This window comes from Condylura cristata, unplaced genomic scaffold (assembly GCF_000260355.1).
Source record: "Condylura cristata isolate star-nosed mole 26May11 unplaced genomic scaffold, ConCri1.0 scaffold00017, whole genome shotgun sequence".
NCBI classification, from domain to species: Eukaryota; Metazoa; Chordata; class Mammalia; order Eulipotyphla; family Talpidae; genus Condylura; species Condylura cristata.
The window spans coordinates 36,184,906-36,212,619 of NW_004567118.1; the positions used below are offsets into that span (position 1 = coordinate 36,184,906).

A 27,714-nucleotide genomic window follows, 5' to 3' on the forward strand; every position below is an offset into this window, starting at 1 on the left:
ATTCTTCTGGATACAAGTTATGTGGGTTGGCATGTGTCTGAATAACTGCATGTGTGTTCACGCGCACATTCGCAGCGGCTCAAGAGTGGACTGGGTAGAGTGCGTTTTCTTCTTGACAGACACATGCTCTTCATGGGCCCTTAGCTGACCCACCAGAGGGCAGAAATGTTGAGGGGCAGCATCCTGGGCGGTGTCTTCTTTCACCCCCCAGCTGCCAGCTAACAAACAACTTGGCTTAGTGGCATTGGGGACAGGGAGTGTTTTCCTTCCTTCTTGACCTTTAACAGGAGCCCGATGTGGGCTGCCAGCTGGGACTTCCAGGCAGGGCAAAGGCTGGAGCTCACGCGAGGGCCATGGGCTTGGAGCTGGGGCTGAGGTACACAGTGGGCCCGGCAGGGGCTGTTGCGGGCGCGGGCTCCAGCTCCATGAAGGCCGAGTAGAGAGTGGTGAGGTGCAGGTCGCCCAGCGCCCCAGAACCCCCGTTGCCTGGTGGTGCCAAGTCACCTGCCCCACTGCCTGTCTCTGCCAGACAAGGCCCCGGGGGGAAGCAATGGGGTGGTGGTGGTGGTAGAGGCACTGAAGATGACGTTGGGGATGAGGTCACCAGAACCAAGGGGTCGAGGGCCAAGCTGTCATCCTTCAGTTGTTCCCACAGGTTTCCTGGTTAGGGAGAGAACAGGGGTCACTGGAAGGCAACAAAGGGGCCCTCTCTGCCCCCCATTCTGTGTTTTTTATCTGCTAAAAAAAGAGCTAGATTAGGGTAATGTTGCCTGGGAAACAGACCTTCCCAGCAGTGTGTGATCCCAGGCAGTTTGCTGAACTTCGGATCCCTCCTCCCAGGTTGGATGGTTTGAAAGTCAGGGCCCTGATGACCTTGTGGCCCATTTTGGGGGCAGGAGAGTCAAGGATGTGAGAGCTGCTTATTGATGCACACAGCAAATACTCTGTACCCTAGGGTTGGTCTGGGGAGGGAACCCCAGGAACTCTTAGGCGCTGCCAAGCACCTACAGTGCACTGCAGCCCAGACCACAGATCTCCCAACAGTGCAGTGCGAGACCCAGTGGGAGCTTGAGCTCGGCTCCCTGGGCCTCTTCCACTACAAGGCCCAAGCATGGGAGCAGAGCCAGGAAGCAGGAGCAAACAGTGCTACCACTGAACCTGCTCCTCTTTGGTGGGATCTTCACTGTAACAGCCAGAGCCTGGGGCTTATGCCCTGGGTATCAGGGTTGCAGGGTCTGGAAGAAGGAGGCTAGAAGAAACCTCGGTTTGAAATCGGCTGCCTAATTCCAGTCCTCACTCTCCCTGTTTCTAGGTGACCTTGTGTGAGAGAGTTCATCTCGCTGAGCCTCTGTGAAGTGCCTTCAGTAGTCCCCCTCTCCTAATGCTAGGCGAGAGCACATTAAAGTGACCTGCATGATGCCTGATGGTTAGCAGGGACTGGGGAGGCTAGTCCGCATGTCTGTAGCTTCCTCCGAGGCTGTCGAACCCTGCTCCTTACTTCTACAATGGGCAAGAATCCAGCTGCATGTTTCTGATAAGAGCTTCCTAAGCCCTGGCTGTCTCCCTATCAGCCAGCGAACTCTCTGAGGATCAGTCGCCTCCCCCGTGTGTGAATGTCCCTCTCCCCAGTGCACACACAGAAAGGGTTGAGGCCGGGTCAGCACCTTCCTCCAAGCCTCCTGTGGCCAGTGCCAGGGCCCTGGGGTGCACTGGAATGGAGGACCTGTCCACAGGCCAAAATGGAGCAGGCAAGACAGAGGGGAATGGATAGACCCTCTCCTGGGACTCCTTTGCTCTCCAGAATCTGTCTAGCCCTCAAGCTTACATCCTTCCAGGGGGGAAATCTACCTCCTTCTGCAATCCAAGATGAACTCTAAGGAAAAGGAACCACTTCCATTCAGACTAACAGTTGCTCACAACCACGTATGGAAATAGAACATGGAGTCTTTCCAGCCTTCCCAGATTTGAGAGTGGTCTGAGACCAGGCAGGGTAGGTGGCACACGTTCATGGACACCAGTAGAGGTGGGACCAGGACACTCCTCTATGCCCCTCAGCATCCTGCTGTCTTGGGACATCTCTGTGTCAGTGGGCTAGTGGGCTGCAGCCGGGAGAGTTGGGGAGAAGGGCCGCACGGCCTGCTGCACCTCCCCAGTCCCGCCCTAACTCCCCTTCCCACCCCCAACTCACCCTGGAAGTCAAAGTCGGTGAGAGAGGGGTTGATGGCATCCAGGTCAGTGCCAAGGTCTCCATCTGGCAGCAGCGGGTCATGCATGGTCCTAGCTGGGGAAGGCTCTGCCAGCAGCTTGGCACTGTGGCTCGGTGGGGAGTGTGCAGGCAGAGGTGAGTCCTGGGGGGTGCCGGGCTGGGCCCGAAGCTCCAGGTGCCCATCTGGCTGTGGGAACAATGGCTGCGGAGGTCCAGGAGGGGCCAAGCCCGGTGAGAGGTGCGCGTATGTCTGCCCATAACAGGGGGGTGCGTGCCCCCCAAGTAGGTCCTGCAGGGGGTTCTTGCCAGGAATGGGGCCTGGAGCTGGGTGGAGAGAGTGCAGCGGCTGAGAGAGACCAACTGGAGGTGCCAGGGGCCGGATGGGGCCTGAGCCTGCTAGCCCAGGGGGTGGGCAGCCCAGCAGTGGGGAGCCCAGCTTCTCCCTCTTGTCTCCAATGAGGCTGTCCAGCTCTTCTGAAAAGGTCCAAGAGAGAAGGACACCGTGAGACCTGCCTTTGCCCACAAACCCTCCGGCCTTGGAATCCACATCAGACCCTTTCCGCTCCCATCCTTTCTGTGTGCTCAGCTCTTCTCCCCGGCTCTGCTTGCTCATGAAACCGGAGCCCTCACTTGACTGCCCACTGCTTACCTGGCTTGGCCATGCTTTTGCGCACAGCAATGGGGTCTTTCCTCTTCCACTTCTGCAGTTCCTCCTGCATTTTGTCAATCTTGGCTGGATTGAGGGCCCACAGGCAGCCCTTTCGAGAAGAACTTCCCGATTTGTTCTCCACCTTCTCGAAGCACTTGTTGAGAGAGAGGTTGTGGCGGACGGAGTTCTTCCAGCCATCAGGCGCCGTCTGCCAGAGCAGAGCAGGATGAGAGCTCAGGCTGGGCTCAGGCAGTGGAGTCTGGGGCCCAGAAAACACATTTGCCCCCTCCCCCACCCCCACCCGGGCACAGAACTGCCCCTCCTCTGGCGTGTTCTCCTTGCTACCCAGCCCACACTCGGTACCCCGTACCGTTCATGGTGAGCAGGGACGAACAGGAAGCTTGACCACAAGTTATTTTCATCTAAAATCTGCCTTCCTCCTATCCCCACCCCTCACCGTTCCTGGGGTTGTCCAGGTAATTCCTAAGGGAGGGTTGGTGGGTATGACAGAGGCCTCCAGGCCACCCCACATCTGGAGCTGGACCCCGCCCCACTGGGCTTCAGGCCTGTGTGCCCCTGGGCCCCTTTGTGGAAGGGAACTCACTGCTCTGAGGGCTCCGCACTAGCTTTGCAGAGGGAATGGGGAAAGCAAAGGACTACTCTTCCTGGGTGTGCCCGGTCCCCTCTGGGGCAAACTCAGGAGAAGGCATGATGGGTGATGTTGGGGAGAGCTTGTATGTGTGTACGTGTTGCATTTGTAATAGGGTGTGTGTGTGTGAGCAGGCACACGGCCCTCATGTGTGTCCCCGGTGTGAGTATGCTTCGAGGGTGTGGGTCTGTGGATGGATTCCTCTTAGTGTGGTGGACGTGTGTGTCTTCAGGTTGAGTGTGTGTGAGAAAGTGTCTCTGTGTTTGTGTGTGTACCCGTGACTGTATGTGTGTGTGGGTGTGAGTGTGCACATGAGTGTGCCCTGCTGAGGAGGCTAGCCCTCAGGCGGGTGGGGGGGTGCTCATGCCAACAGAATAAACACCCATTAGGAGGCCCGGTCATGCCACCAGTGCAGTAATTGTGCCTAGGGAGGGTTGTAAAAACCATTAGGCTGACTCAGTTGGGTGAGAGGCGGTGGCTGGGGGGAGGTGCTAATCTCCCTGCCCCCCCCCCAGCTCTGTTCCAGGCTCTGTGACAGTCCTGGGCCTGCTGTGGGCGAGGCATCCATTCTGGCTGGTGGGGCTCCTTCCCCCTCAACCCCAGGCCCCTCTCCCTTTCAGCTCACAGCTTTTGCCTAATGGGGGGGCAGCCCCGCCCTCCTCCCTAGCTCTCTTGCCCCAGGGAGCAGCCAGGCTGAATCACACCCAGCAGAACTGGGCCTTGATGCTAGCGTCACTGCAAGTTGCTGGCAGGAGCTGCTGAAGCCTTTCTCAGGGGCAACTGGCTTGGGACAGGGGGCTAGTTGAGGAGGGTCACCAGGGAGGTTTCTTGAGCCACAGGATTAGGCAAGTGGGGATTCACCTTCCATCCCATGACAGCCCCCACTGGGAGTCAAGGTTGTGTCGTCTGACGGCAGAGTTAATGGGCACTGGGCCATTTTATGGCCTCATAAATCTGTGACTTTGGGATGCCATGGCAGCCCCCACCCCAGCCACTTCCTGTTTGGAAGAGGGCTGGTCAGCACCAGCAATTACATCCACAGGCTGGACACTTCCCCAGTCCCACATTCCTGACTCACGGGGCTATAGGACGCCCACCTCAGCTGGTTTAGGTATGAGTATTGTCCACCTCAGGGTCCATTCTGTCCTAGAAAAATGATCTTGAGGTGAGAAGGGAGACAGAGATGGAAGCAGGGCATCTCTGAGCTAATGCTTTAGATGGGTCAGCGGGGAACTGTCAGAGTTGGAAGGAATCTGTGTGCCCTTGACCCCTTTACAGATTGGAAAACTGAGGCCCAGAGAAGAAAGGCCTAGCTCTAGATCTCACAAGGAGGCAGTGGCAGAACTCAGACTCCAGCCCTAGTCCGTAGGTAAGGGCCCTGCCCAGGTCACCCCACAGAGACAGCTTCACATCTAGGGCCCGTCCCATCCTCACAGATGCTTTCTCTCTGAAGTCAAATGTGAACTTGGGAGTAAGGGAGTGATGCAACTGGCTAAGAACAACAACTAGAACAAAAAAAAAAAAAAAAAAGCTGTTAGACCTCTTCACTCTTCAGCCCCATAAAACAGGGATTACACGGCTCCCAGGAAAAATAATTAAGCCAGGAAGATGAGATGCAGGGAGGGGCTGGGGGCCAGGCAGGGAGTTGGCAAGGAGGGATGGCTGAGAGGAGGGGGGCAGGGCCCTCACTTCCCTCCCTCTGGCATGGCCCCTTGCAGCCCTCGAGGACCTCCAAAGTTTTAGGGGGCAGGGAGAGTTTGGTCCCCTGACCTGCTGAGGCTGTGGGGCAACCCTGGAATCTGGACTCGATGCTTCTCGAGACCCAGGGACAGCTTCCCTCCTTTTGCTCTGGTTCCTTCCAGAACCTCTGGTGGATGACTGTACTTTCCCATTCTCGGCCAACTCTGGCCGTCTTGCCCATCCTCACGTGATGGCAGTTCGGCAAGCACAAGTGTGTGGGACTATCAGCCTCCAAGCACCCCAGGCAGAACAAGCCCATTGGGAAGATGGCAGGGCTGGGAATACCCAGTAGCAGGTGGAGCTGAGGTCTGGATTACATGGCCTCAGCTCCTATCCCTGCCTGGGTAGCTGATGAGATTGTACCCATCAGGGTACAGGCCTTGGAGAAGACACTTGACACGTGATCTCCGCTGCACCCACTCCAGGAGAAGGAGTCTGTGCGGGGGGCTTGCGGAGACAGGAGGTTGTGAGTGGAGCCACCCAGTCAACCCAGCTGATGGATCACCCCCTCTGGTGTGTTTGCTCATCTGGAGAGAAGGGTCCCGCCCCTAAGGAGGGAGGCTGTTCGGCCCCCAGGAGCCTTCCCTGTGAATGAGAGGGACTCAGTTCTGACATATGGAGGTCAGGTGAACCAGCCAGTACCCTGGGACACTCAGGGACCACGCAGCCCACACCCACTTTCTGGCAGACCTGCAGCTGAGCCTGCCGCCCACAGAGGCAGATCTAATCTCTCCCTGGAAGGCAATGGGTTCTGCGGTCCCAGATCCATGTCATCTCGGCCGGGCAGCTCCTGCCCAAATTCCTCCAGCTCTGTAGCATCCTGGGGGCAAGGGTGGGGACAGTATTTCTTTTCTTCCCAAACTTTCTTCCCACTTGAGGTGGGTGGAAGTTGCACCTCAAAGCCTATCAGGACTGATATGTCTGACTCCATGTGCTGTACGACCTTGGGGAAAAGCTCGAGCTCTGTGTTTCCCACCCAGGGAAGGTTCTGACCTCTTGAAGGAGAGAGTAGGGGAAGCAAGCTCTCTCCTCACTTTCCTTATAACTCTTCTCCCACCTCCCAACTGTATCTCTGGGTCACATGTGCTGATGTGACCTGTCCAAGCATTGGAGGTGGAGGGGTGAGGGTGGATCTTGGGCTCACCTTGAAGTAAGGAAAGTGCTCCGTCATAAAATTGTAGATCTCGCTGACAGGAAGGCTCCCGGTTTTACTGTTCTTAAGGGCCATGAAGATGAGGATGCTGAAGGAAGAGAAAGGCCCTAAGAGTCTGAATCTCTGTCCAGATCCGAAGTCTATCCCAACCTACCCCAGACCCACTCTGTCCTACTACAACAGTTGAGGAGAAATAATCTGCTGTAGAATTAATGGGTGAGAAGCTCTATGAGGTTGAAAGGAGATGAGGTGAGAAATTGTCCACTGAGGTGGCCACTGGAGTCAGGAATTACATAGCTGAGGGTCTGTGGTATCCAAGAGACTGGTTTGCAATCCTGGCTTAGCCAATAGCTGGCTGTGTGACTTGAGTGAGTGCCCTCACTTCTCTGAGCCTCAGTTTCTTCAGCTTTGAAGTGAAGAAACTAATAGCTACCTCAGAGTTGTGAGGATTAAGGATGATGCCTAGCATATAGAAGGCACTCATTAAATGGAAGCTTGTCATTACCAATGAGCCCTCAATCAGATGCATGAATGTTGGAAAGGGAGAGAACCAAGGTTTCTTGAGCCCCTACAATGTGCCAGACATATTCTCTCACTTAATCCAATGGCCTGTTACTTTTCTTCTCTCTCTTTCTCCTTCTGTGTTCGCTTCCCTCTGGCTCTTTTGCTTTCTCACTCTCTCAGAAGCTCAGTTAACTCATGTGACAGAGCTTTGTTAACTCGTCTGAGGTGTCACAGACGTGGCCTTGAAGCAGTCCATTGGACCCCAAGAATTGGGAGCACACGTGCCTCTCTGTCACCATCCTCCCACAGCCCCTCTGTGCGTTCCTGGCAGATGCTTCTTTGACTTTTCCTTCCCCGGAGCTCACAATTCTGTGACCTGACCCACGTGAGGCCTGGCATGCAGGAGGTGGAGTGTCACTGTAGGATGACTGACAGTTCAGATGGGACGGTCTCCCAAATGGGCTGGGTGCTGCCGGCCAGACACTTCAGTCTGGAACACAGGGCATTGGTCTTGCAGATGGAGAGTTACTAGTCACATCTGCAGGCTGTACCCTTCACTTATTTCCAGTAGAGCTTTGGGGTGGGAAGGGAGAGAAGGGGAGCAAGCACCCCCCCCTAAACTGTCAGTCCCAGGCCCTGGTTCTAGAAGGCTAGAACTTAGTGGACTCCTCAGGGCACCAGCATCTGCTGGGCTGAGCTGCAGGCGTGTTTCCCAGGGTTACGTGCGAGGGCAGGGGGTTATCTAGTCTCTCTCCCTGCCCCCATGCAGGAGTCCTCCCTGCATCCTCCAGAAGCCCACTGGGTAAGACTTCCACCCCCTACAGTTACCCTTACACCACAGGGATTTCATGCCTCAGTTTCCCTAGGGGTCTTTCCATCCCTCTTCTTTCCACCCAAGGCAAATGTACCTGTAGGAGTAGATGGGTTTCGGGAAGAGAGGCTGGTGCCCATCGGTGTTGGCCTGGGGTGCGATCCGTTGGTACGGATAGTGTGAGGAGCCCAGGTAGGGTACAGGGTAGCTGCCGCCACCTGGTGAGTACTGTAGAGGTCAAAGGGGCAGAGTGGTTGCCATGGTAATAAGCTTTCTAAGGAGCAAACTCCCTCCCCACCTGCCTTTCATATACATACTGAATGGGAATTGAGGCCTGTGAGGGGCGCCACCGCCTCTCGGGGTCCAGCTGCCTGAGGTGGGGGGTCGGGGGCACTCAAAGCATGGTCATCTGAGGGCCAGGAGGAGATCCACATTCTAGAATTCAGGATGTCAGTGGCCTCCATGCTCCCTTCCACCAGCGATTCTCCCTCAGGCCCTTTAGGTACTCTGGTTGCCACGGTGATGACACAGAATTTCGCTGGGTTAGAAAGTGTGAAGGGGGCTTTGGCCTCTGCCCCCTTCCAGACCTCCCTTGCATCCCCCAGAGTACTGGGCCGGAAGTGGGATGTCCAGCCTGGGCGTTTGCTGGGCACGGCCACCTTTTATGAGTTTCAGTGTCTCTTTGAAAGGGCCGGTCATGGTAGTGGGCAGGTGGGGGTTGGAGGTGGTTTTACGGCAAAGGGAGTGGCTGCGGAGCCAGGGATGGAATTTTATGGGGGAGTGGGGGGGGCATAGGAGACTCTGACTTCCCCATCTGCTCCAGGCTGAAGTGCTCTTTCCAGGTCACCCGAGAGACACTTAATGCCTGAGTCACCCTCTTTCCAGGCTCCATAAAGCCCTGGGTGCGGCCATCTTGTTCGAGGAGGGGGTACAGAATGCGGAGGCATCAAAGCAGAGCTGGGCATGGGGAGGCTATTTAAGGTCCAGTAGCCCCTTAACCCTGTTGTGGCTTAGTCTCTATTGGCTGCCTCAGGGGCACCCCTACCCTGGGTGAGCCTGGTCATTCTTGCTGGGCCTCTCCCAGGGCGGAAGATGACCGGTCTATGGTGCCTTTGCTTCCCTCCATCTCTTTCTTTCCCTTCACAAAGCAAGCAGTCTGCCCCCACCACCGCACACACACACACACACACACACACACACACACACACACACACACACACCCTTGCCTCCCTGGCTTGGCCAAGATCAGGGCCAATGCCAAAGAGCTGGAAGTAGAACCTGCTCCACAGGCAGGTCCTGTCCCAGCGCCAGGCTGCAGGTGGATGGACCCGGGTGCTGGGCAGCCACTTGCTCTGTCTTGCCCAGTGACTCCTGGGAGCTGCCCAACTGCTCTGGGGCTCTTTTCTTTCTCTTTTTAAAAACCTCCAGCCTATGCCATTGTGCAGCAATTACTTGGCCTCCTGTACACCTGGGAGGAGCTGAGGCTGGGAAGTGAGGCGGAGCAGGGGGAAGGGGCTGAAGATGATGGGGACTTGGACCTCCCACGTGGGGAGGTCCTGAGGTCCATGCTAAGGGGAAGACTGACCCAAGGCCACATAAAGGGTGGGGGCCATCCAGATGGGAGCCCACTGTTCTCTGCTCTGCTCAGCCTGTGTGTCACCTCACACCATCCTTTTCTCTCTGTCCCCCGCTTTGTCTGACTCTCCCCTTCCCTGTCGTTGGGCCCTCTTCTGATCTCAGCCCCATTCTCATTTCTGACACCTCTTAGGCTCTGCTGGCGTCTCAGATGAACCCCACCCACCCCAATTCCTTTTAACTACTGAACCCCACCTGAGGTTTTGGGGCCTTGCTGCCCCTACCTGCCCATCCAGGTGTACACACACACTCACATAGACACAACACCCTGGGACCCCAGGGAAGCATGCTCACTTGCCCCAGACCCACCTGGTGGAAGGGGGGCTGGGAGGGACAGTACATGTGTTGCAAGGGGGGCTGGTAACAGTACATCCCAGGGCCACTCTCCAGAGTTGGATGCTTGACCTTGACTTCCGAACCCTGCTGAAAGAAAAAGCAGATGACCGGGCTGGGCCTTATTTTTCCCCTACCCTCTTTTCTGTGTCTTGAAGCTTACATAAAAGCAACTCTCTCTGTCCCAAAGCTTATTCCTAGAGAGCAGAGAAAAGGACAGAGAATTTCCTAAAGATACCCCCACATCACTGCAGTCAGGAGGCTGAGGCTATCCAGAGAAGTAGGGGAGACTTTGTGGTCACACCAAGTCGGCTGGAATGACAAGTGGGTACATGCATATCTGACCCCCTTCGCCAGGCCTGACTTGGGGCCCATTTGCTGGCTCCCAGACACTTAGAGTAGGTCTGTAGAGGACATCTGGAGAAGGTCCTGCTCCAGAATTTCCACTGTGGAGCCAAGGTGAATTCCCACTGACCAGCCAGACTGGCTGGTCCTGCTGGGGGCCCAGGCCCTGTCACTTCCTCTTCTGCCAAGCCCAAGGAAGCCCCGGGAAGATATCTGGAGGAGTCTGACAAATCCTCTCTGCTCCATATCTTGCAACCAGGGCTCAGAGCCTTTACTCCCTGCTCCAGGCGTATGCCCGTTGCTGGTCTGCCTGAGTCCCGTGGGACTCTCCCACCCTGGCTCAGGGAACCCCCACTGCTGACTGGCAGTGGCCAGACTCTGGCTTCCATGTGTTGTTAAGTCCACGCTGAGCTCCCAGGGCCGACCTCTACCTTGAGGAGGGATAGGCAGGGCACACAGCTAGGTGCTGGAAGGTCAACAAGGCCAGCAAAAGGTAGCCCGTTCTCCCTGTGGTTACTAGTGGCCTTGGGAACCAGTGTCTAGCTGGAGAGGGTCAAATCAGCTGTGAGCTTTTTCTGAGTGTGCCCTGGGGTTGCTGATGCAGAGATTGCCATAATCATAGAATCTTGGGCCCGGAAGGGCCAAGAGCCCTGTGTCCAACCCCCTCATTTGGTAGATGATGGGGCTGAGGGGAAGTGATGTGCCCAAGATCACCCAGAAAGTCAGCCTCCTAGCTGTGGGTATTTGGGCCTAAGCGCTTCTCCATTGCCTTTGCCTCACCTCTTACAGGCCAAAGGATGACTTGGGCAAGCCACTCTGTGGAGTCTCAGTTTGCTCATCTGCAATACGGGGATAGTGGGAACTCTTCCGAGGTTTGTGAGGATTAAATGGGGCCACTTGAAGGGAGGCACTTGGCAGAGGGGTCAAAGGCTGGCATTAGGTGGGCATTTGGGGGAAGAGGCTGGTATGATAATGCCCTTACTGTGCGCTGCTGTTATGGTCAGTGGACTTGGGGAGATGCCGTCAAAGGGCCTGAGAACCTGAACAGGGTTCTGTGTTGGCCACACCTGGGAGGCACCTAACTCCCCTTTTTATCTTCAAGTTGAGGAAATAGGACTTTGTTGGGAGAATCTTGGGGATGGAAAGGGGATCTCTTTGAAAATAAGAGGTGAGGAGAATTGATGGCATCTGGACATTGATGGCACAGCCCAGTGCTCACCCCTCAGGGTTACCAGGGCAAAATTCCCTTTAGCTGTCCTCTTCCAAATCTACACTTTTTAATAGATTATACTTTTCAGATGAGGTTCAAAGAGGCTAAGTAACTTGTCCAAAGTCACAAAGCTTGTGGATATGGCCATGGAAAGGCATATTGACTGTAGGTGCTTTCAAGGTGTTTTTTATGAATACATCTGGGCAAAGAATGGGGCTGGGAAGGGTCCTTCCAGAAGACTTAAATCGTCTGTGTGCTGATGCTGGAGAGAACATTAAGCTCCGAGGCTCCTCCCTAAACCCTTTCTCTTGGCCTCTGGAATGTGTTTTTCTTCTCACATTTGCATATGGGCGTGTAGGTCTGGCTGGGGATTCTTGACACTTAAACAAACAGAGAGAAGTCACACACACACAGGAATCCTGACTCAGGAGCCTCTGGGAAGCTGCCAGCTTCCTAGCTTGACCTGCCTCCCCCACCTCACTCCTCTCCATGCTAGGCCAGGCCAGCGCTCCTTCCCAGATGACCCATGCCCAGAGTGGAATCAGGAGAGCCCAACTCTAAGCTTGCTGCTTTCCTGCCCCCTCCTGTGCTTATTGACTCTGAGTAGAAAGATCTGGAAAGGAAATCTGGGAAGCTTGATTTTTAGAGGACTCTTTCTGGGCTGCCTGGATGTGGGACGGGGGTAGACGGGACGGCCACCGGCCCCAGGTACTCACCAAGACTTGGGGGTTGTGCTCCTGGCTGGGGTATGGGAGCCCATGGCACCAGGCCTCTGCTGAGAAGCCAGGGAGGTAGGCCTCAGCCTCCCCCACATCCACAGGGATCTCCTCGAAGGCCTCCAGAGCCCCCTGCGTCTTAAAGGGGTGTCCGTCGAGGGCCAGGGCCGTCTGGGCCTCAGGGAAGACGTCTTCATGGAAATGCCGCTTGTATGGGTGGAAAGGCACTTGGCTGCTCTTGAGGAAGCGGCCGGGGCTGCTTGCTGGGCCCTCTTCAAAGCCGAAGCCCGGGTACTTGTCTGAAGGTGAGACTCGGAAGGGACCTGGGCCAGGACCAGCTGGGCAGTGACCTTGTACTTGTTCAGGGCCGGGTGAAGCAATGCTGGGACTGTGGGGGGGCAGCGAGGGTGCCCTCTCTGGAGGGCCTTCGGGCACAAATGATGAGCAGCTGAAGCCGGCATGCTTCTGGGGAGGAAAGAGGTAGAGAGCCTGTGAGTGGAGGCTGGACCAGGACCCTACTCTGTGCTAGGGTAAAGGGGTCTATGGCTAAGCTCTGGGGTGCCCCCAAATGATGGAGGAGACAGAGCCCACCCTTGGAATCCCCCACCTGGTGAGGAGATACTATTCCTAAACCTCTGATGCTATGAGTTGGATGGATGCTTGACCCTGCCCTGGAAATGCCTCAGACTGAAGGGAAAAGCAGAGATCTATAGCTAACACTTCTGGATTCTGGAGTAACTGAGTGCTACATCCCTGCTGAGAGGGACAAGACAGACCCTGGCAGGTCCCTGGGGGCTGGGCGGCAGGAGGGAGTGACCAGTTCAGCTGCTGCCTGTGTAGCCCTTAGGTTTTGGCCTTGGCCCAGGCTTAGGGGCTAGGTACTTACGTTCTGTGGGGCAGGGGAGCCTGGGTGGCCGGGTGCCTGCATGAGGTCCCCTTGGGGCTCAACCTCCAGCCTGGTGGGGCCCGGTAGCGTGACGTCAGACTGCGTTGGGAGTAGCGACACCATCACCTGGTCCTGGCCTCGAAGAAAGCCAGCTGCGATGAGAGTGAGGACCAGCGTCCAGGGGTGACCAACCCCAGTCCAGGCCCTCCACTTCCACCCCGCGTCAGGGCTGGGACCCTGACCCCAGCCAGACATCCCATGATAGAGAGACAGAGACAGACAAACCAACAGAGACAAACAGACAAGATGGAGAGCTATCAGAATCAGAAGGAAACATAACACGAGAAGACAGCAAGAAAGGTAAGTGGGGATAGGTGGATAGAGTGTCAGAAGAGCCAGAGAGGAGCTCCCCTCCCCACCACCAAGTGGGGGGCCTGGCTGCTCATGAGCTCTGCATGTAGCTGAAGAGCAAAAGCCAGTTGCGGCCCCCAGTGAGCTCCTCGGCTCCTTGCATTCCTCTCCTATTTCCAGAGTTGAGGACTCGGCTTGGAACTGTGGCAAATGCAGTTGCTGAGCAAGTGAGTAGTCTTGAGAGAAGGGGGAGCTAGAGGCGGGAGCAGACTCAGGCCTAGGGTGGAAGTGCCCCTCAAACTGCAGGTGACCCAGTCCTCGGCAGAGATGGGGCTGAAAGCCCTTAGCCTGGCTGGCATGACCACAATGTGCAGCTAGTGGCCTGGTGTCCCCACAAGCCTGACAGGGCACTGCTGCTGGCCACTCTGGAATGTCCGGCAAGCGCCATTTCTTCCTGTGTCTTCCACCAAACACCATCTAGTCGTTGTGACTTTGTGTAGGCTCCTACCCCTTTGTTGAGCTTCAGTCTCGCCACTGGAAAAACTTGACCATTCAGTCATTAAAAATAAGGCAATCCGACCACTTGCAACAATGCAACTTGGAAGGCATTATGCTGAGTGAAATAAGTCAGACAGAAAAAGACAAGGACTATATGATCTCACTTATAGGCGAACTCTCAAGCAGACAAACAAACAACAACAACAACAACAACAAAAAACAAAACTCAACCTGTGCAAAAAGAGACCGGATTTGTGGTTTCCAGAGGTAGAAAATAGAGGGAGGCAGTCAACAGTGCAGGGGGGTGGGAGACAGGTCTTCAAAGGGTATAACCTTGCAGTTACCAGATTAAAGGGGCTAGAAATGTGCCACACCACGACCACGGCTAATGTGTGTGAGGTAGAGGAAAGTCACTGAGAGAGTGAATCTGAGTATCTCTCATCACACTTTTCTTTCTTTTGCAGCCATCTGAGAAGCTGGAGTTTAGCTAGACCCACTGTGACATCATTTTACAGTACATGTACATCAAACCACCGTGCTCTACACCTGCAACAGTGATGTATGTCAATTATTTCTCATAAAACTAGGAGAAAAAAGAGGTCAGGGCTCGGACTAGATAATAAACAAGGGCTTTTCCTGCTTAGACCTTCTATATAATTAGAATCCTCAAGAATAAGAAAAGAATGCTTCTCCATCACAGCTGAGGGGTAAGAGGGCTCAGCAGAAGCCAACCTTGGCCTTTCCTTGCTAATGTGTTAATAAAGCTCTTGGAGCGTTAGCATCATCACCTACAGAACAGGGACAAGACCTACTTCAGCAGGGTGCTGTAACAAACGAAATCCTGCACAGCGAGCATTTACAATCACACTTTGCACTTTGTAAGTGCTCAATAAATGTCAACTTTCATTACAGATATCAGTATTAGACTGGCTCTTACTATTATTATCCAAAGTTCCCTGCCTTCCTTTTCTGTCATCTGCGAAAAGCACTTACTCCTCTTGGTCCATGTATACCCTGAGAGACACTACCATGTGCTGATGGCCTTCTCTGGGCGATTCAGAAGATTTTCCCCTTGGTTTCTCAGAACAAGCCTGTGAGAAAGGGTTTTTTTTTTGTTTGTTTTCGAGGAAGGTGTATTATTAACCTCACTTTCCAGCTGAGGAAATGGAGGTTCAGAGGGATTATATGACTTGCCCAAGCCGCATAGTTAATCCTTCATAGAGTCAGGATTTGAACCCAGATCTGTCTAACTTGGATATGTTTCTTGTCTTGGTGCCAGTCAGAGTGGGGGTGCGGTAAGCTGGGTCTGGGGGAATGCACAAGCAACACAAAAAGTATGAGACCCGCCTACCCAAGACCCCCACAAGCAGAGCAGGATAAATGCCTTTCCCAGGCTATGCTCAGGTTGGATGGAGGGCTGGTCTTGGGGGGGTCCTTTGACACCCAGCCCAAGGCTCACTCATCTTTGCTAAATAAACCATTTCCTTCATTTGACAGAGTGGGTCAGGGGTGCAGAAAAGAGAGAGAGTCTGCCCAAAGTCTCTAAGGAGATAAGTGGGGGAGGAGGCTGGTAGCTGGGGTCCAGGTGGGGCCTCCCACCCCTTCAAGAGTCTCATATCCCGGCGCCTGCTCACTCGGCAATGCTAAATGTGGCGTGACCAGGGAAGCGCCGAGCTGGCCGTAACTGGACACCACGGTGGAGCAGGCGTGGGGCCCAAGGTGCAGGGCAGTCCATCTCCGGCTCCGCATGACTGCCCAACCTAACTCCTGCTCCCTGGACAGCTCCTGGACAGCTCGGGCCTGCCTGCCACGCCTGGCCCTGGCCCAGAGCTGCTTTCCCAAGGCATTCTTCAGCACTCTCAGGGGCAAAGCCAGCACAAGGACCCTCCCCTACATCTCAGACTTTGTAACCTCCAGGGAGCTTGGGCTGGCCTCTCCCCTCTGAGGCCCACCTCAGTCTGAGATCCAGTGGTGCTACTTCCTGGCAATGTGACTTCCGACAAACTTTGTTCATGGCATTTCACTTGTTGATCTGATAAATAGGCCTGTTCATGCACCTAAAAGGAGCATCATGAAGAAAAAGTGAGAGGAAGTGTATAGGGTACCCAGCACATAGAAAATGCTCAAGGACACATGGCAACAGCTGGCCTTGGCCAAATGTGCCAGTGGCCTCCGTTTGGTGTTTTGGGCCTGGCAGACTTGGAGAGAATGGCAGCTGCCCAGTCTACTTGGTCATCAGCCTGGCTTGAGGGGCTCGGTACCAGCCCTACTCCTCTGAGACATAAACTTGAGGAATCCTCCCTGAGTCCCAGCGTGCATATGCTGCCTCCAGAGGCCTGGCCTTCCCAGAAGGACCCCGCCACCACCTGCCTCACCCCCACCCTATGTTGCCTTTTCCCCATGACATTATCAACTGCCCTGGTTGAGTTCCTGCATAGCTGGAGGCCTTAACTAAAGCCCTGAACTTTTGTTTCCTGGCTTGGCCAATCTACCAGTCCACTGCCTCCAAGTCCCCAGGGACAGGATTAGAAGCCCATTGTCAAGGAGGCTATGTAGATCAGAGCCCTGCTCCTTAATTTGTAAGAAGATACAAAAGTCCCTGAATGGTCTTTGGCCCAGAGCTTCTACTGGGTAAGTTTTATAAGTGATAATTCCTGATTCGGTCACCATGGTACCCCCTCATCTGTCTTAGCTGAAGCTCTGTTCGGTGAATGAGGAAAGGAGACCTCAGAAAAGAGGTTAAGTGTCTTGCTTAAGCTCACACAGTAGGCCCTCCCTGGTGGGGCAGCAGCAGGCTAGGGCACAGCACCGTAAGCCGGCCACAGCTGCTTCAGTGAGTTCAATCCCCAGCCCCAGGGGTGACCCACATGGCGCGGCAGACCTCTCCTGACCCGCCCGCTGCTCCCCTCAGCAGTGTTCTTCATTGATCTGCCTGCTCTGCTCCCCACTCTGTCTCTGGTGAATCCTCTCACCCCCTGCACCTCTGGTCTGTACCCCAGTTCTTATATGCATAAATAAATAAATCTTTAAAAAAACAAACACACAGCCCCAGAAAGAGGGGGTGCTCAACTATATGCATGCCAAAAGCCTCTCCTGCCCTCAGGGTTGGACCGAGGAGCTCTGTTTGGTTTGTGAAAGCCTACTGTCCAGCACAAGGAAGGATTTACTGTGGGGTGAGGGGTGGCTGCCGTGGCCCGTGACCTCTCCAGAACTTCTGAAGTTAGATAATCCAGTTCAGAAGTGCTAGAGTCAGAACTGGGTTTGGATCCCAGTAACTGTGGGACTTCGTTTGGGCAAGTATTAACTTCCTTCCTTGGGCCTCAGTTTCCTCATCTGTAAAATAGGGCTAATAATACGTACCTCTCTGGAGGATTAGATGAAATATTGCTTGTAAATAGCTTAATGCATAGTACATGCTCAATAAATGATAGCTATTATTAATAATTAGCAGTGGGACAGAGTTAATTTAAAGCAGGAGCTCTGGGGGTGGGGCAGGGAGAGCAGAGGGGAGAGCAGAGGGAGCTCCCCTTTCCTGCCCCCCACCTCTGGCTCCCTGCCATCATCCACCTGCACTGGCAGAGGTTAAATTTGTTTCCTCTTCACTCTGGCCTTAGAGATCATTCCAGGCATTCCCCCATGGCAGAGCTGGTACGGGTAGTGAGTCCTAGGGACTGGAGTAGGAAGAAGGGGCTACGGTTACATCAGGTCCCTCAGAGACCTCTCTGAAGGCTCCAGTGTCCTGGGGCTGACATCTGCATTCAGAAGGAGTCTATCATTGAGGTCTGAACTTTACCCTCCCTACCGCAGTTTTAGGAAGCACAGATATGTGGGTGCTAATATCAGCAACCCCAAAGCAGGAGACCCTCCTTTCTTAGGAGCTTCCCCCTGAGGGCTCTCCTGACCCTGCCACTTAGTTTGGGCTAGGGCCAGGCCAGCGCACTCCATGGCGGATGGTGCCCCTGGGTCCCGGGACTGTAAAGATCATCATCACCGCTAAGCACCCTGCGGTTCGCAGAGTGTGTGTCTACCACTTCAATTCCTCCTACTTTGTTCCAGAGAGAGCAGACCATGGTGTGAGGAGTCAGCTGTTCAGGGCTCCTGAGAGCCAAGTGTGCCCTCCTCATCCCCAGCTTTGTTTTCAGTGACAGCACTCCAAGGCCATGGTAGCCTTTTCCCCATGGAAGTGAGCAAATACATGGGTAAATGGCAATTCAGAGCCTTTTTTTGGGTGGGCGGGGGGAGTTGGTGACTATTGACCAGATACTGCTGATAAGAGAGAAAGGTCATTCACCCATTTTTCAAGGGGAGAATATTGAGGCCCAGAGAGAAGTGTCATGCCAGGGTCACACAGCTAAAATTGAAAAACAGCTCCTAATTCTCAGGCCTGTGAGAGCTCCAGTGCAGCCCAAAAACACACACTACAGAGAGCAGCCATGGCAAAACATTAGCTGAACATCTAGGTGTCCAGTCTCTCCCCTGACTACTGCTTCTATGATCCTTGGAAAGTGGAGGGTAGCGGTGGGGATGGAAGAAGTCAACTTGATCTTTCGGGAGTCAGAGGGAGGAGAGAAATGGCTCTCAGATTAATCTGAGCGTGGAGCGTGAAATGCCCAGAAAACTTGACAACAGGCCCAACAGCCATCAAATCTCTGTCCTGTGCCCTTCTCACAGCCAGGCCTGTGCCTCCTGTTCCCACCATATATCCCCAGACAGGACTCCCTAGGACTCAGGCAGAAGGGGTCATCTGAGAGTATTCTGCCCGCTGGCTCTGTGACTTCAGACATTCCCTTCTGCTGCACCTTCCTGCTTTGTTCCCTTAGAAGTAAAATGGGGCACTGGGGTCATTTGCATCTAGCAGGGCCTCACCTCTGCTTTGCCTTCAGCTGGGACCTCCCTGAGGAAATCCTCAAGGGGACCAGGAAAAACTGGGTGAGTTATTGCAGACCAGAAGGAAGGTGTGATTATCATTCCCACTTTATAGATGAGGAAACTGAGGCCCAGAGAGGTTAACCTGCCTTAGCCAAGTTCACTCTGCTAGTAAATTATGCTCCCCAGGATTCAGACACAGGCTTCAAAGCCGGCAGGCCCAACCATTATACTACAGGGCCCCACCTCAGGAACACTTCAACTTTCTTGCTGGCACCTAGAAGCCAGAGAGGCGGGCAGGGGGCAAGGTTGGAGGTTTCCTTGGCAGGGTCTGTCCCTGTGGGTAGCTGAGTCACAGAAGGCACGAGGGCCCTCACCAGGCTCTCTCCACCTTCCCACCCACCCAGGCTGCCTCCTACCCGCCCTTTATGAGCAAGGTGGAGCGGGGCAGTTCCACCTTAATGCTTTCTGTTGCTGGCTGCGGCAGCATGTTTTATGAGGGGTGGGGCTGTGCCTTGGCCCCACCCGGGGCTCCACCCGCCAGGCAGCTGGGAGGGGTCCCCTGGAGCAACTCGTAATTACCTTTGAGGGATGGCAGAGAAGGGGCTGGGGGCCACCCCAGAATACTGGGAGTGCTTGGGTGCCAAGAAGATACCTGAGGGGGGATTCTAGTTCCTCTTCTCCCATCAAGGTTTGGATTCTAAGGCCAAAATTCTTGCTGTTCTGGCTCTTGACTGCCTTGGTTTGCCAAGGAAATGGGTCAGCTACCCTTGCTTTGAGATCTGATGAAAGTGCCTTGAGACGCAGCAGGAGATGAAAAGGATAGGGGGTGGAGTGGGGAAGAACAAAGGGTGAAGGAACCCTATGTGATGCTCTCCCCAAAATGTATCAAAGAAAATGAGCAAGTGTCACCTGCAGCTGAGCCATTACCATCCCCCAATCCACGCTCTCCCAAAGCCACATTAACCCCCCTACCCCCACCCCACTTCTGGAATTAGGCTAAAGCAGCACTCGGTATCCTTATCCTGAAAAGGCACTTGAACCACTTTCCACCCCCGGGGCTCCCTTGGAAGTCCTTCCAGAGACCTCACCCTTATCTCTCCTTAGTCCTCTAGCTGTCCTTTCTGTTACTGGGACAAAAGCCCCTCTGAGGTGTGCCAGCCTGGCTACCGATATGTGACACCCCAACTTCAGTTCTCCCAGTCCCCTTTGCACAGTATTTCTTCCTTTCTACCATCCTTGGCCTCTCCAGAGCAGCTTCCCATTTCTCCAGGCCCTGCCTACCTCCCTGCCACCCAGCCCTGGCCCCAAAGGAGATTAATCCAAGCACTCACAGTGGACTCTGGGCCATGGCCACCATCACGGCTTCGGGGAGTCATTCAGTCCATCAATACCCCAGGAACCTCCATGGAGGTATAAATACTCCCACATGCCTGAGCCGGCCCCCTGCCTGAGGGCTGGGGCGGGGCTGACTCCCCAGGCCAGGCAGGCAGGTCACATGCCCCATAAATGCCACAGGACCACAGGTCCTTCCCAGCAGCCCTGGGGAGACTGACTGAGGCCTGACCTCATTGGATGGTGGGATAAATGGGTGATGAATGGGTAGATGAGTAGATGAGTGGATGGATGAATGGAACAGACAAATCAGTGGATTGGCAGTTTGATGGATGGACAAAAGTCTGAATGGAAAGCTGGACAGATGGACAGATGCACAGATGGACAAATAGATGGCTGAATGGACAGGCGACAGGTGGATGGATATCTTTGACCTGTCTGTGGACACTTATTTGGTAGATGGAAAGCAGGAGATGTTTGGTTTCAAAGACACAAGAAATGCTACCAAAAAAGCTCCCAGCCACTCTTTCTGAAGCACACGTGGGAGGACGCCTTCCTTCCTCTACTATAGCCACCCCAACAGACAGCTTACTCGACTGCCTTTCCCAACTCCTTAACTTGCCTTTCAGAGCCTTCCTACCTAAATGGCCATGCCATGCCTTTTGCTTTTACTTTTTTTTTTTTTTTATTTACATTTGCATAGAAGAGCTGGGGTATAGGCCAGAGGTGTGGGAGGGAGGGGGTTAAAAGGATCACCAGAAACAGAGTGGGGAGCAGAACAGGAGAATTTACTGAAGTACACTGTTGAGGGGAGCAGCAGGCAAAACAGGAGAGGTCTGCTGAGCCCTGTGGGTCAGCTCCCAGGCCGAGACTGAATTCAGGCCACAGCAGTGACAGAGCTGAGACTTAACCCTTAGGCTGTCAGGGATGACTCTTTGCATTACTTTGGGGTGTCATCAATAGTTTGCCTTTTCCTCTCTCTTGCCTACTCTGGAGTGCAGACTCTGAAGCTGTGAGCCCCCCTCTAGAGGTGGGTCACAAATGCAAGATCATCTTGTCCTCCATTCTTAGTAGGAGGAGGAAGCAAAACTCGCAATTTCAGTAACATGTGTCCATAGATGAGCAGCTTAGGGAGAAGGGGCCTTCTACCCCCTTTCCCAGGAATTTTTTGAAAAGGCATGATGGTGGTGAGAACTGGCCTGACAAGGACCTCACAGGTGGGCAAGGTGACCTGGAGCCCTGGGGGGCCTGACTGGAGAATGGGGCTCCTGGAGGGTGAGGCTTCCCATCTATGGGATCTCCCAGTGGACAATGCAGAAGGCAGATGTTTGATTTCTAGACAAGAAAGTTCCTTCTAATTCTCAGTCTACCCAGCTGAGCAAGCGGCCAAAGGGTGGATGATTGACTGAAGGAAGAGGGATAATTTTTTCACAGATTATGACAAAACTGCCTTCCTTTTTCCTCACAAAATCTTCTTCCAGCCACAATGGCTGAAGTGGGGTGAAGGAACAGATGCAGGTGGGGGTGGGAAAAGTTGCTTCTGAGTACCTACTATCTTTGTGATCCTGTGGCCCAGGAAGAAGCCGCCTCTATAATGAAACCACTCAGGGCTGAGCCTGGCGACACCCCCACCCCAGCCCCCCACCCCGTGCCTTCTGTGGGTGGCACTGGTAATGGTCACCAAGCTCATCGCTCTAGTGGTGATTTGCAGCTGCAGATTTGAGCTATGAGACCTAAAGAGCTGACTGGAGCCTTGTGTGACCTCCCCTCAGGCGTTTTCATCTCAGAAGCCCCCAGCTACCCTGTCAATCAGACCCCTCACAGGGACTGCTTCTCACCAGACCCCAGAATATTTCTCATCAGAGTTGGCTAATCATGGAAATGAGCCTCATTTTCTCCTTTATAAAATGGGCTCTCCCTGGTGGTGCAAGAGGTTAAAGCACAGTACCATGAAGCTATCACAGCCACTGCACATGAGTTCGATTCCCGACCAGGGAGGTGACCCACATGGCGCGGCAGACCCCTTCTCGCCCGCCCGCTGCTCCCCTCAGCAGTGTATTTCATCAGTTGACCTGTTATGCTCCTCACTCTGTCTCTTGTGAATCTTCTCACCCCCTGCACCTCTGGCCTACCCCAGTTCTGTATGCATAAATAATTAAATCTTAAAAAGGAAAAAAAGGATCCTGGGCCTTCCTGGTGAGCAAGGGGCTAAGTCTCAGCACTATGAAGCTATAGCCAACCACTGCAGCATTGGCTGGTTGGATCCCTGGGCAGGGAGCTGACTCACATGGCACAGACCTCTGCTGTCTCACCCCCTGCTCCCCTCACATTGTATTTCAGTCAACCTGCCTGTTCTGCTCCCTACTCTGTCTCTGGTGAATCCTCTCACCCACTTCCCTCCCTCACCTCTGGCCGACACCCTGGCTCTTGTATGCATAAATAAAATAAATCTTTAAAAAAAAATGAAATGGGATCCTCACTTTGTCCTACACACCTCACCTGACTGTCCGGAAACTGGGTGAGGACGGGGATGGTATCACGCTCCGAAGAAGCCATACCTTCTTGTCTGGGTCCCCTGCCCACAGGATTTCAGGAGTGGGATGGGGGCTGTACTCTCTTCATCTTCCCAGGGTGCTCCTCATGGGGACAGTCTAGAGTGCTCCTATCCAGCTGGTGGGCCCCTGCCCACCTCAGTGTGGGCACCGGATGGCTTAGGATCCCACCAACCCTCAAGCCGGGGGCCGTTCATGCTCTGTACATATCATTATCAAGGGACTGCTCATTATTACCAATCTATTATTAGGGATATGAACTCTGCCAGCACTGCTAATAATACAGATCTACTACAGACAAATAATATTGGTACAGCCCTCCCCCCTCAACGGCATCCAAAGTGCTCATATCCTAACACACACACACACACATGAGGCCGACACTAAGTCAGCTTCTTGAACGTACCGAGAGAGTGGAGGATGGGAAGTCTCTTCTGCCCAAGGACCCCTGTATTTGACAGATTGGGAGACGGAGACTCTGCCACCAGAAAGGATTCTTCCCTGCTAAGCAGGTGCCTGCCCACCAGCCCTTCCTCTAGGCCCCTGTGCTGGGTGAAACTGTTTCTGGGTGCTTCGTCATTTCTTGCCCAATGAGAAGGAAGATGTGGAGACTGGCAGGTGGTTAGAACATTTCCCCTGAATCCACTCACCTCCTGGGCTCTGGTGCCCACCTGGACACTCTAGGTCCTCCAGGGCTTGACAATGTCATCCCAAAGCACTTTATAAAAAACACTTCCCACCTCAGGTTCATGGAAAGGCCCAGAGAGGTCGAGTCCTCTCCAAAGCTACCTGCTCTGTGGTCTCTGTAAGGAACCCTACAAGTTCCTCTACTTCTGATAGTGGACACTGCTGAGGGGGCTCTATGGAGGGATGAGCGTTGTTGAATCAGAGTCTGTGTGTGTGTGTGTGTGTGTGAGTGTGAGTGTGATCCTTAAGCACATCTTATGCCTTTGGAGATGGATGGGCTGCTATAGTTTGGAACATGGCTATGGAATTTACAAGTGTAGGTGGGATCTCCAACTGTCTCCGGGCAATCCGGTTCCAGGGACGGGACACGCCCCATTCTGGGCTTGTGTGTGTGTGTGTGTGTGTGTGTGTGTGTGTGTGTGTGTGTTGGTGCCCAGGATGGCTGTAGCTTGTCAGTTTCAGGCTGGGGCAGCAGAACTTGGCTGCCCCCCATTGGGCAACCACACATCCTCCTGGGCGCTTGGGCTGGAGGGTTCGGGTCAGATTTGGTCATGGTGGGTCTGTTGCCTCCTGGGGTTCCTGGGGGATGTCCACCCTCTGGAGCTTCCAGAGTAGCCATGAGAGTATGGGTTCCCTTTTTTCTGTGACTCACAGCTGGCTCTCGACTCAAGTTTCCTGAGAGATCACGATTCAGCTAATTCGCTCCCCGGCCCCATTAATCTGAGCTGACTAAGCAGGAGCCACAGGCGGAGTAGAGACTCGAGGATGCTCAGGACAGGCCGTCATTCCTAAACACCCCGGCAGCCCTCCTGCTGCAGCTTCTGCCCATCTCCCTGTTCTGGGCCTGGCCGTGTTTATTTGGATCAGTGATACTTCCGGCCCCGTGAGAAAGGTTGCCCCCACCTCCCTGGGGGTCCTTTAAACATGTGTGTCCACCTGCCACCCAGTCACAAGTGCAGAGAGATCCATACAGGCACCAGACGGCACCTTGCATAGCTGCCCCTGAGCTCATCTGTGCTCTCTGCTCAGCTTCAAGCCTTGAATGCCTGACAGAATCAGGAAGCCGGGGACACTCCAGGGATGACGCCACCCAGTCCGTTTTGTCCCAGTTACCTGGCTCTGGGCTTTCCCTGAACTTGGGGAGAATGTGAAGATATCCCAGGACCTTGTGGGGGCACTGATGAGGGGTGTTGGGCTCCGGCGGGGATCTCTGATGATGGAGAAGTCTATCCTAGGGAGGTGGGGATCATGTTGGATGTGAAGATGGGCTTAGAGAGCTCATTTGAGGTGGGGCTGAGGAGGAGAGGTAAAGTGTGAGGAGAGGGGTGGGAGTGTGGAGATGGAGTGAAACTGGGGGTGGGGTGGGGAGTTGGGTGGGAAGAGGACTGTTTGGCGTTGGAGGTGGGTAGAACGGGGATGTGAAAGGAGACTGGGATGGAGCCGAGGGGTTACAGTGGGTGGGAGCTGAGGTGGACATGGGCAGAGCGGGCCAACAGTGGGAGTGGATAAGCTGGAAGGACTCGGGGGCCTTTAACTGATGCTTCTGAGATCCGCTCTCCCCGAGGCCATCTTGTCATTCCCCTGCTCCTGGGCATGTTTCCAAGCCAGCCACACCCATCTCAGATCAATAGCTGGCTTACCACTCAGGAAACCACCTCCTGTGGCCACAGATAGTCCAGCCTCTTTCAATTTAAAATGCTCAAGTCTCTGAAGTCTGATGTCCAGCTCTCCTGTGGCAGAAGCTAATTGCAACTTGCTGAACTGCCCCCTGCAGGCCTTAGCAGGGATGGCTGGCTTGACTCCAGAGGAAGAGGGGACCACGTATCCGTGAAACCTCTGTCCTCTGCCCTTCGCTGTTATGGGGGGCGGAAGGGAGATGGACAGAAGTGACTCACTAGACTACAGAGCTGCAGAGACTTATCAAGGGACAGTGGGCATGGGCCTTCTTTCTTTCTTTTTTAAAAAAGATTTATTTATTTATGTATACAGAACTGCGGTACAGGCCAGAGGCACACGAGCGGTGAGAGGCTTCACCAGAGGCAGAGTGAGGTGCAGAACAGGCAGACTGGCGAAGTACACTACTGAGGGGAGCAGTGGGCGGGCCAGGAGAGGTCTGCCGCACCATGCGGTCACCTCCGGGGCTGGGGATCGAACTCACGCTGAAGTGGCTTTAGCTTCGTGCTTTAACCTGCCGTGCCACCAAGGAGGGACTGGGGACTTCTTTCTGTCCCTTCCTGTGCCCAAACTCCCAGGATCTTTCAATATGAGTTAGCAAGAGCCCTCAGGCTATGAGCTTGAGCCCTGCAGGTGACTGGGCTTCTGTGGGGCCTGGAAGACTCAAGCTGGAAGGAGGTTAAACACTAGGAAGGACTTCCTGACTGGGAAGGATGGAGAGCCCAGTGCAGTGGCTCTGTTTTGCTTTCTTTATACCAGGTTCTACAAAGTGTATGCAAAGATAAACGAGAGTTCCAGATGGGACTCTCCTTGGGGGCTAAAGGAAGTCTTCCCCTGAGACCAAGCTGGGCAGCACATGACAGCTCCCAGGGCACACGTCACTGGTGGGCTTTCCCCGTGATTTTTCACTTTCCGCAGTCTTCTTACTTCCCACGATGACTGGAGACTGTTGGCTGGGGGGGCCGTGTGGGGTCCGTGTGTGGATGAGACAAGGGTGTAAAGCAGGGAGGGGGCCCCAAACCTCTTTTCCTTTTCTTGCTTTCCCAGGAGCAGAATAGAGAGAATTCTGGGGCTCCTTGAGCCCCTGGGAAATAAAGTCCTCTGAGAACTCCCTGGCATTCCCGGGAGAACAGGTTCCTGGCCCTGGGAGGTGAATGAGGCGCCGGGCCTGGGGGGGCAGCGTGCCTCGGCAGGCCCTGGAGCCGGAGCTGAGCTCGCAGCGGCAGCACGGGTGGGGCTAGGCGGGGAGCTGGGACATGTGCCTCTCCCCATGGCACCTTCTCTCCCCAAGATCCTGAGCCTCCCGGGACGCTGGTCCTGCCTGGCCCACCATGGGGGAGAAGAGCCAGGCCAGGAAGTGCTGTCCCCCATGAGCTGGGGCTGCCCTCTATGGCGTGTGTTGTGGGGGGGTCAGGGAGGGCAGAAGGGCCCTAGTCAGGCTGGATGGAGACAGGACCTACGTCCAGCGCCGCCCTCCCCTCGTCGTCTCAGAAGGACTTGTGTTTCATAAGGTGGGAAGAGAGCCCAAGGGACAAGCAGCTGGACTCTGCAGCATTGGGGTCTTCGGACCCCACGAAGGACGTTAGGACTGTCAGGGAGTGATCGGGCCTCCTCCTTTGGGATGAGGAAATTGAGGAGAGGGCTGCCCCATCTGGCCCAGCTTGGAGACAGAGGGGACGGGTGACACGACTTCCCAAGAGGACCGACCCCCTGCCCCGGCCCCTTTCCTGTGCCTGATCTCACAGTCCACACCACAGACCCCCACTCCTGGAGGTGAAGAGGGGAGGCCAACACGCCCACTTGTTAGAGTCTGTTCTTAACCTGTGTTCTTTGGACATTTAGGGAGGACCTGGGGGACTTCACGGGGAATGCCAGAACCTTACCTGGTTAGGTAAGGGGAGGGGAGGAGCCGTGGGAGCCAGAGGGGGCTTCCTGAAGCAGCAGCCATTTCCCGAAAGCCTTTCACTAATCCCCAGACCCCCAATTCTAAGCTTCAAGGATTCGAAAGCTTCCTGCATATTCCCGGGCTGCCCGCTGAGCCTTCAGTGTCAGGGTCTTGCAGAAAGCAGTGTTCCTACACCGCTGCGCCTTCGCCTTGAGTTCAGCAGTAGGTTCTGGCCATAGCACCTGTTTGCCACCTGCTGCTTCTCCACCAGGTGCACCATCACCTACCTGCGCCCCAGCCCCTGTTCCAGGCTCCAGGTGTCTATACCAGACCAGGCTGCCTCGGAGATGACAGAGATGACCAACTGATTGACAGTTACCCTCAGCACCACCCAGCCCCCAGCGCTGGGCTCTCCACCTCGGTCCTGAAAAGCCACTAAGTTCAGAATCTGCCTCCCTGTTTTTCAGCTCCAGTTTTCCAGTTCTAGCAACTTCCAAGCCCTCATTTTCTCCCAGCACAGGGCTGTTAGCCATCCCTACTTCAGTGCACAGACAAATACACACAATCAACACACAGCAGAGTGAAAACCACACTACAGCAAGAAGCATTGAAGTTAGACAATCTGGAACAGGACTGAGAGGGAGGAGCTTGGAGGAGAGGGTCCTCCTTGGCCTCCAGGCACTCACCCTGCTTCCCAAGTCTCCCTTGAGCTGCAGTGAGAAGATGGGGAGCACACCGATGCTCCCAGTCACTCCCAGGACCCGTTAAAAAGGCAACCCCCCACCCCATGCCCTGGCTCAGCCCTGCTGGCCTCCACGGCTGACTTGGGCCGGTCTCCTCTTACCTGCTCAGTGAAGCAGGTCAGCGTGGGGGCCCAGGGTTGGGGGGCCAGGAGCTCTGTCTGTCTGTCAGTCCGTCAGCTCGGTTGTCCCAGGTCTGTGCTGACATCAGGTGAGGGGAGGCAGCTGCTGGGTGAGCCAATAATTATGATATCAGCTTCCCCTTGCCCCGAGGGGCTGCTGCCAAAAC

At 54.7% G+C, this 27,714-nt stretch overlaps 1 protein-coding gene across 1 annotated transcript; it reads right to left on the minus strand.

Annotated features, from left to right (window-relative positions):
- Positions 1 to 340: 340 nt before the first annotated feature.
- On the minus strand, positions 341 to 27,714 carry FOXN1 (forkhead box N1). The gene is made up of 9 exons (XM_004684865.1): positions 27,530 to 27,714; positions 12,838 to 12,974; positions 11,952 to 12,416; positions 9,657 to 9,767; positions 7,810 to 7,940; positions 6,389 to 6,485; positions 2,856 to 3,063; positions 2,189 to 2,680; positions 341 to 660 (listed from the first exon to the last, which is right to left on the minus strand). The coding sequence occupies exons 2-9, from the start codon at positions 12,958 to 12,960 to the stop codon at positions 341 to 343; spliced, it is 1,947 nt and encodes a 648-aa protein (XP_004684922.1). The 5' UTR covers positions 12,961 to 12,974; positions 27,530 to 27,714.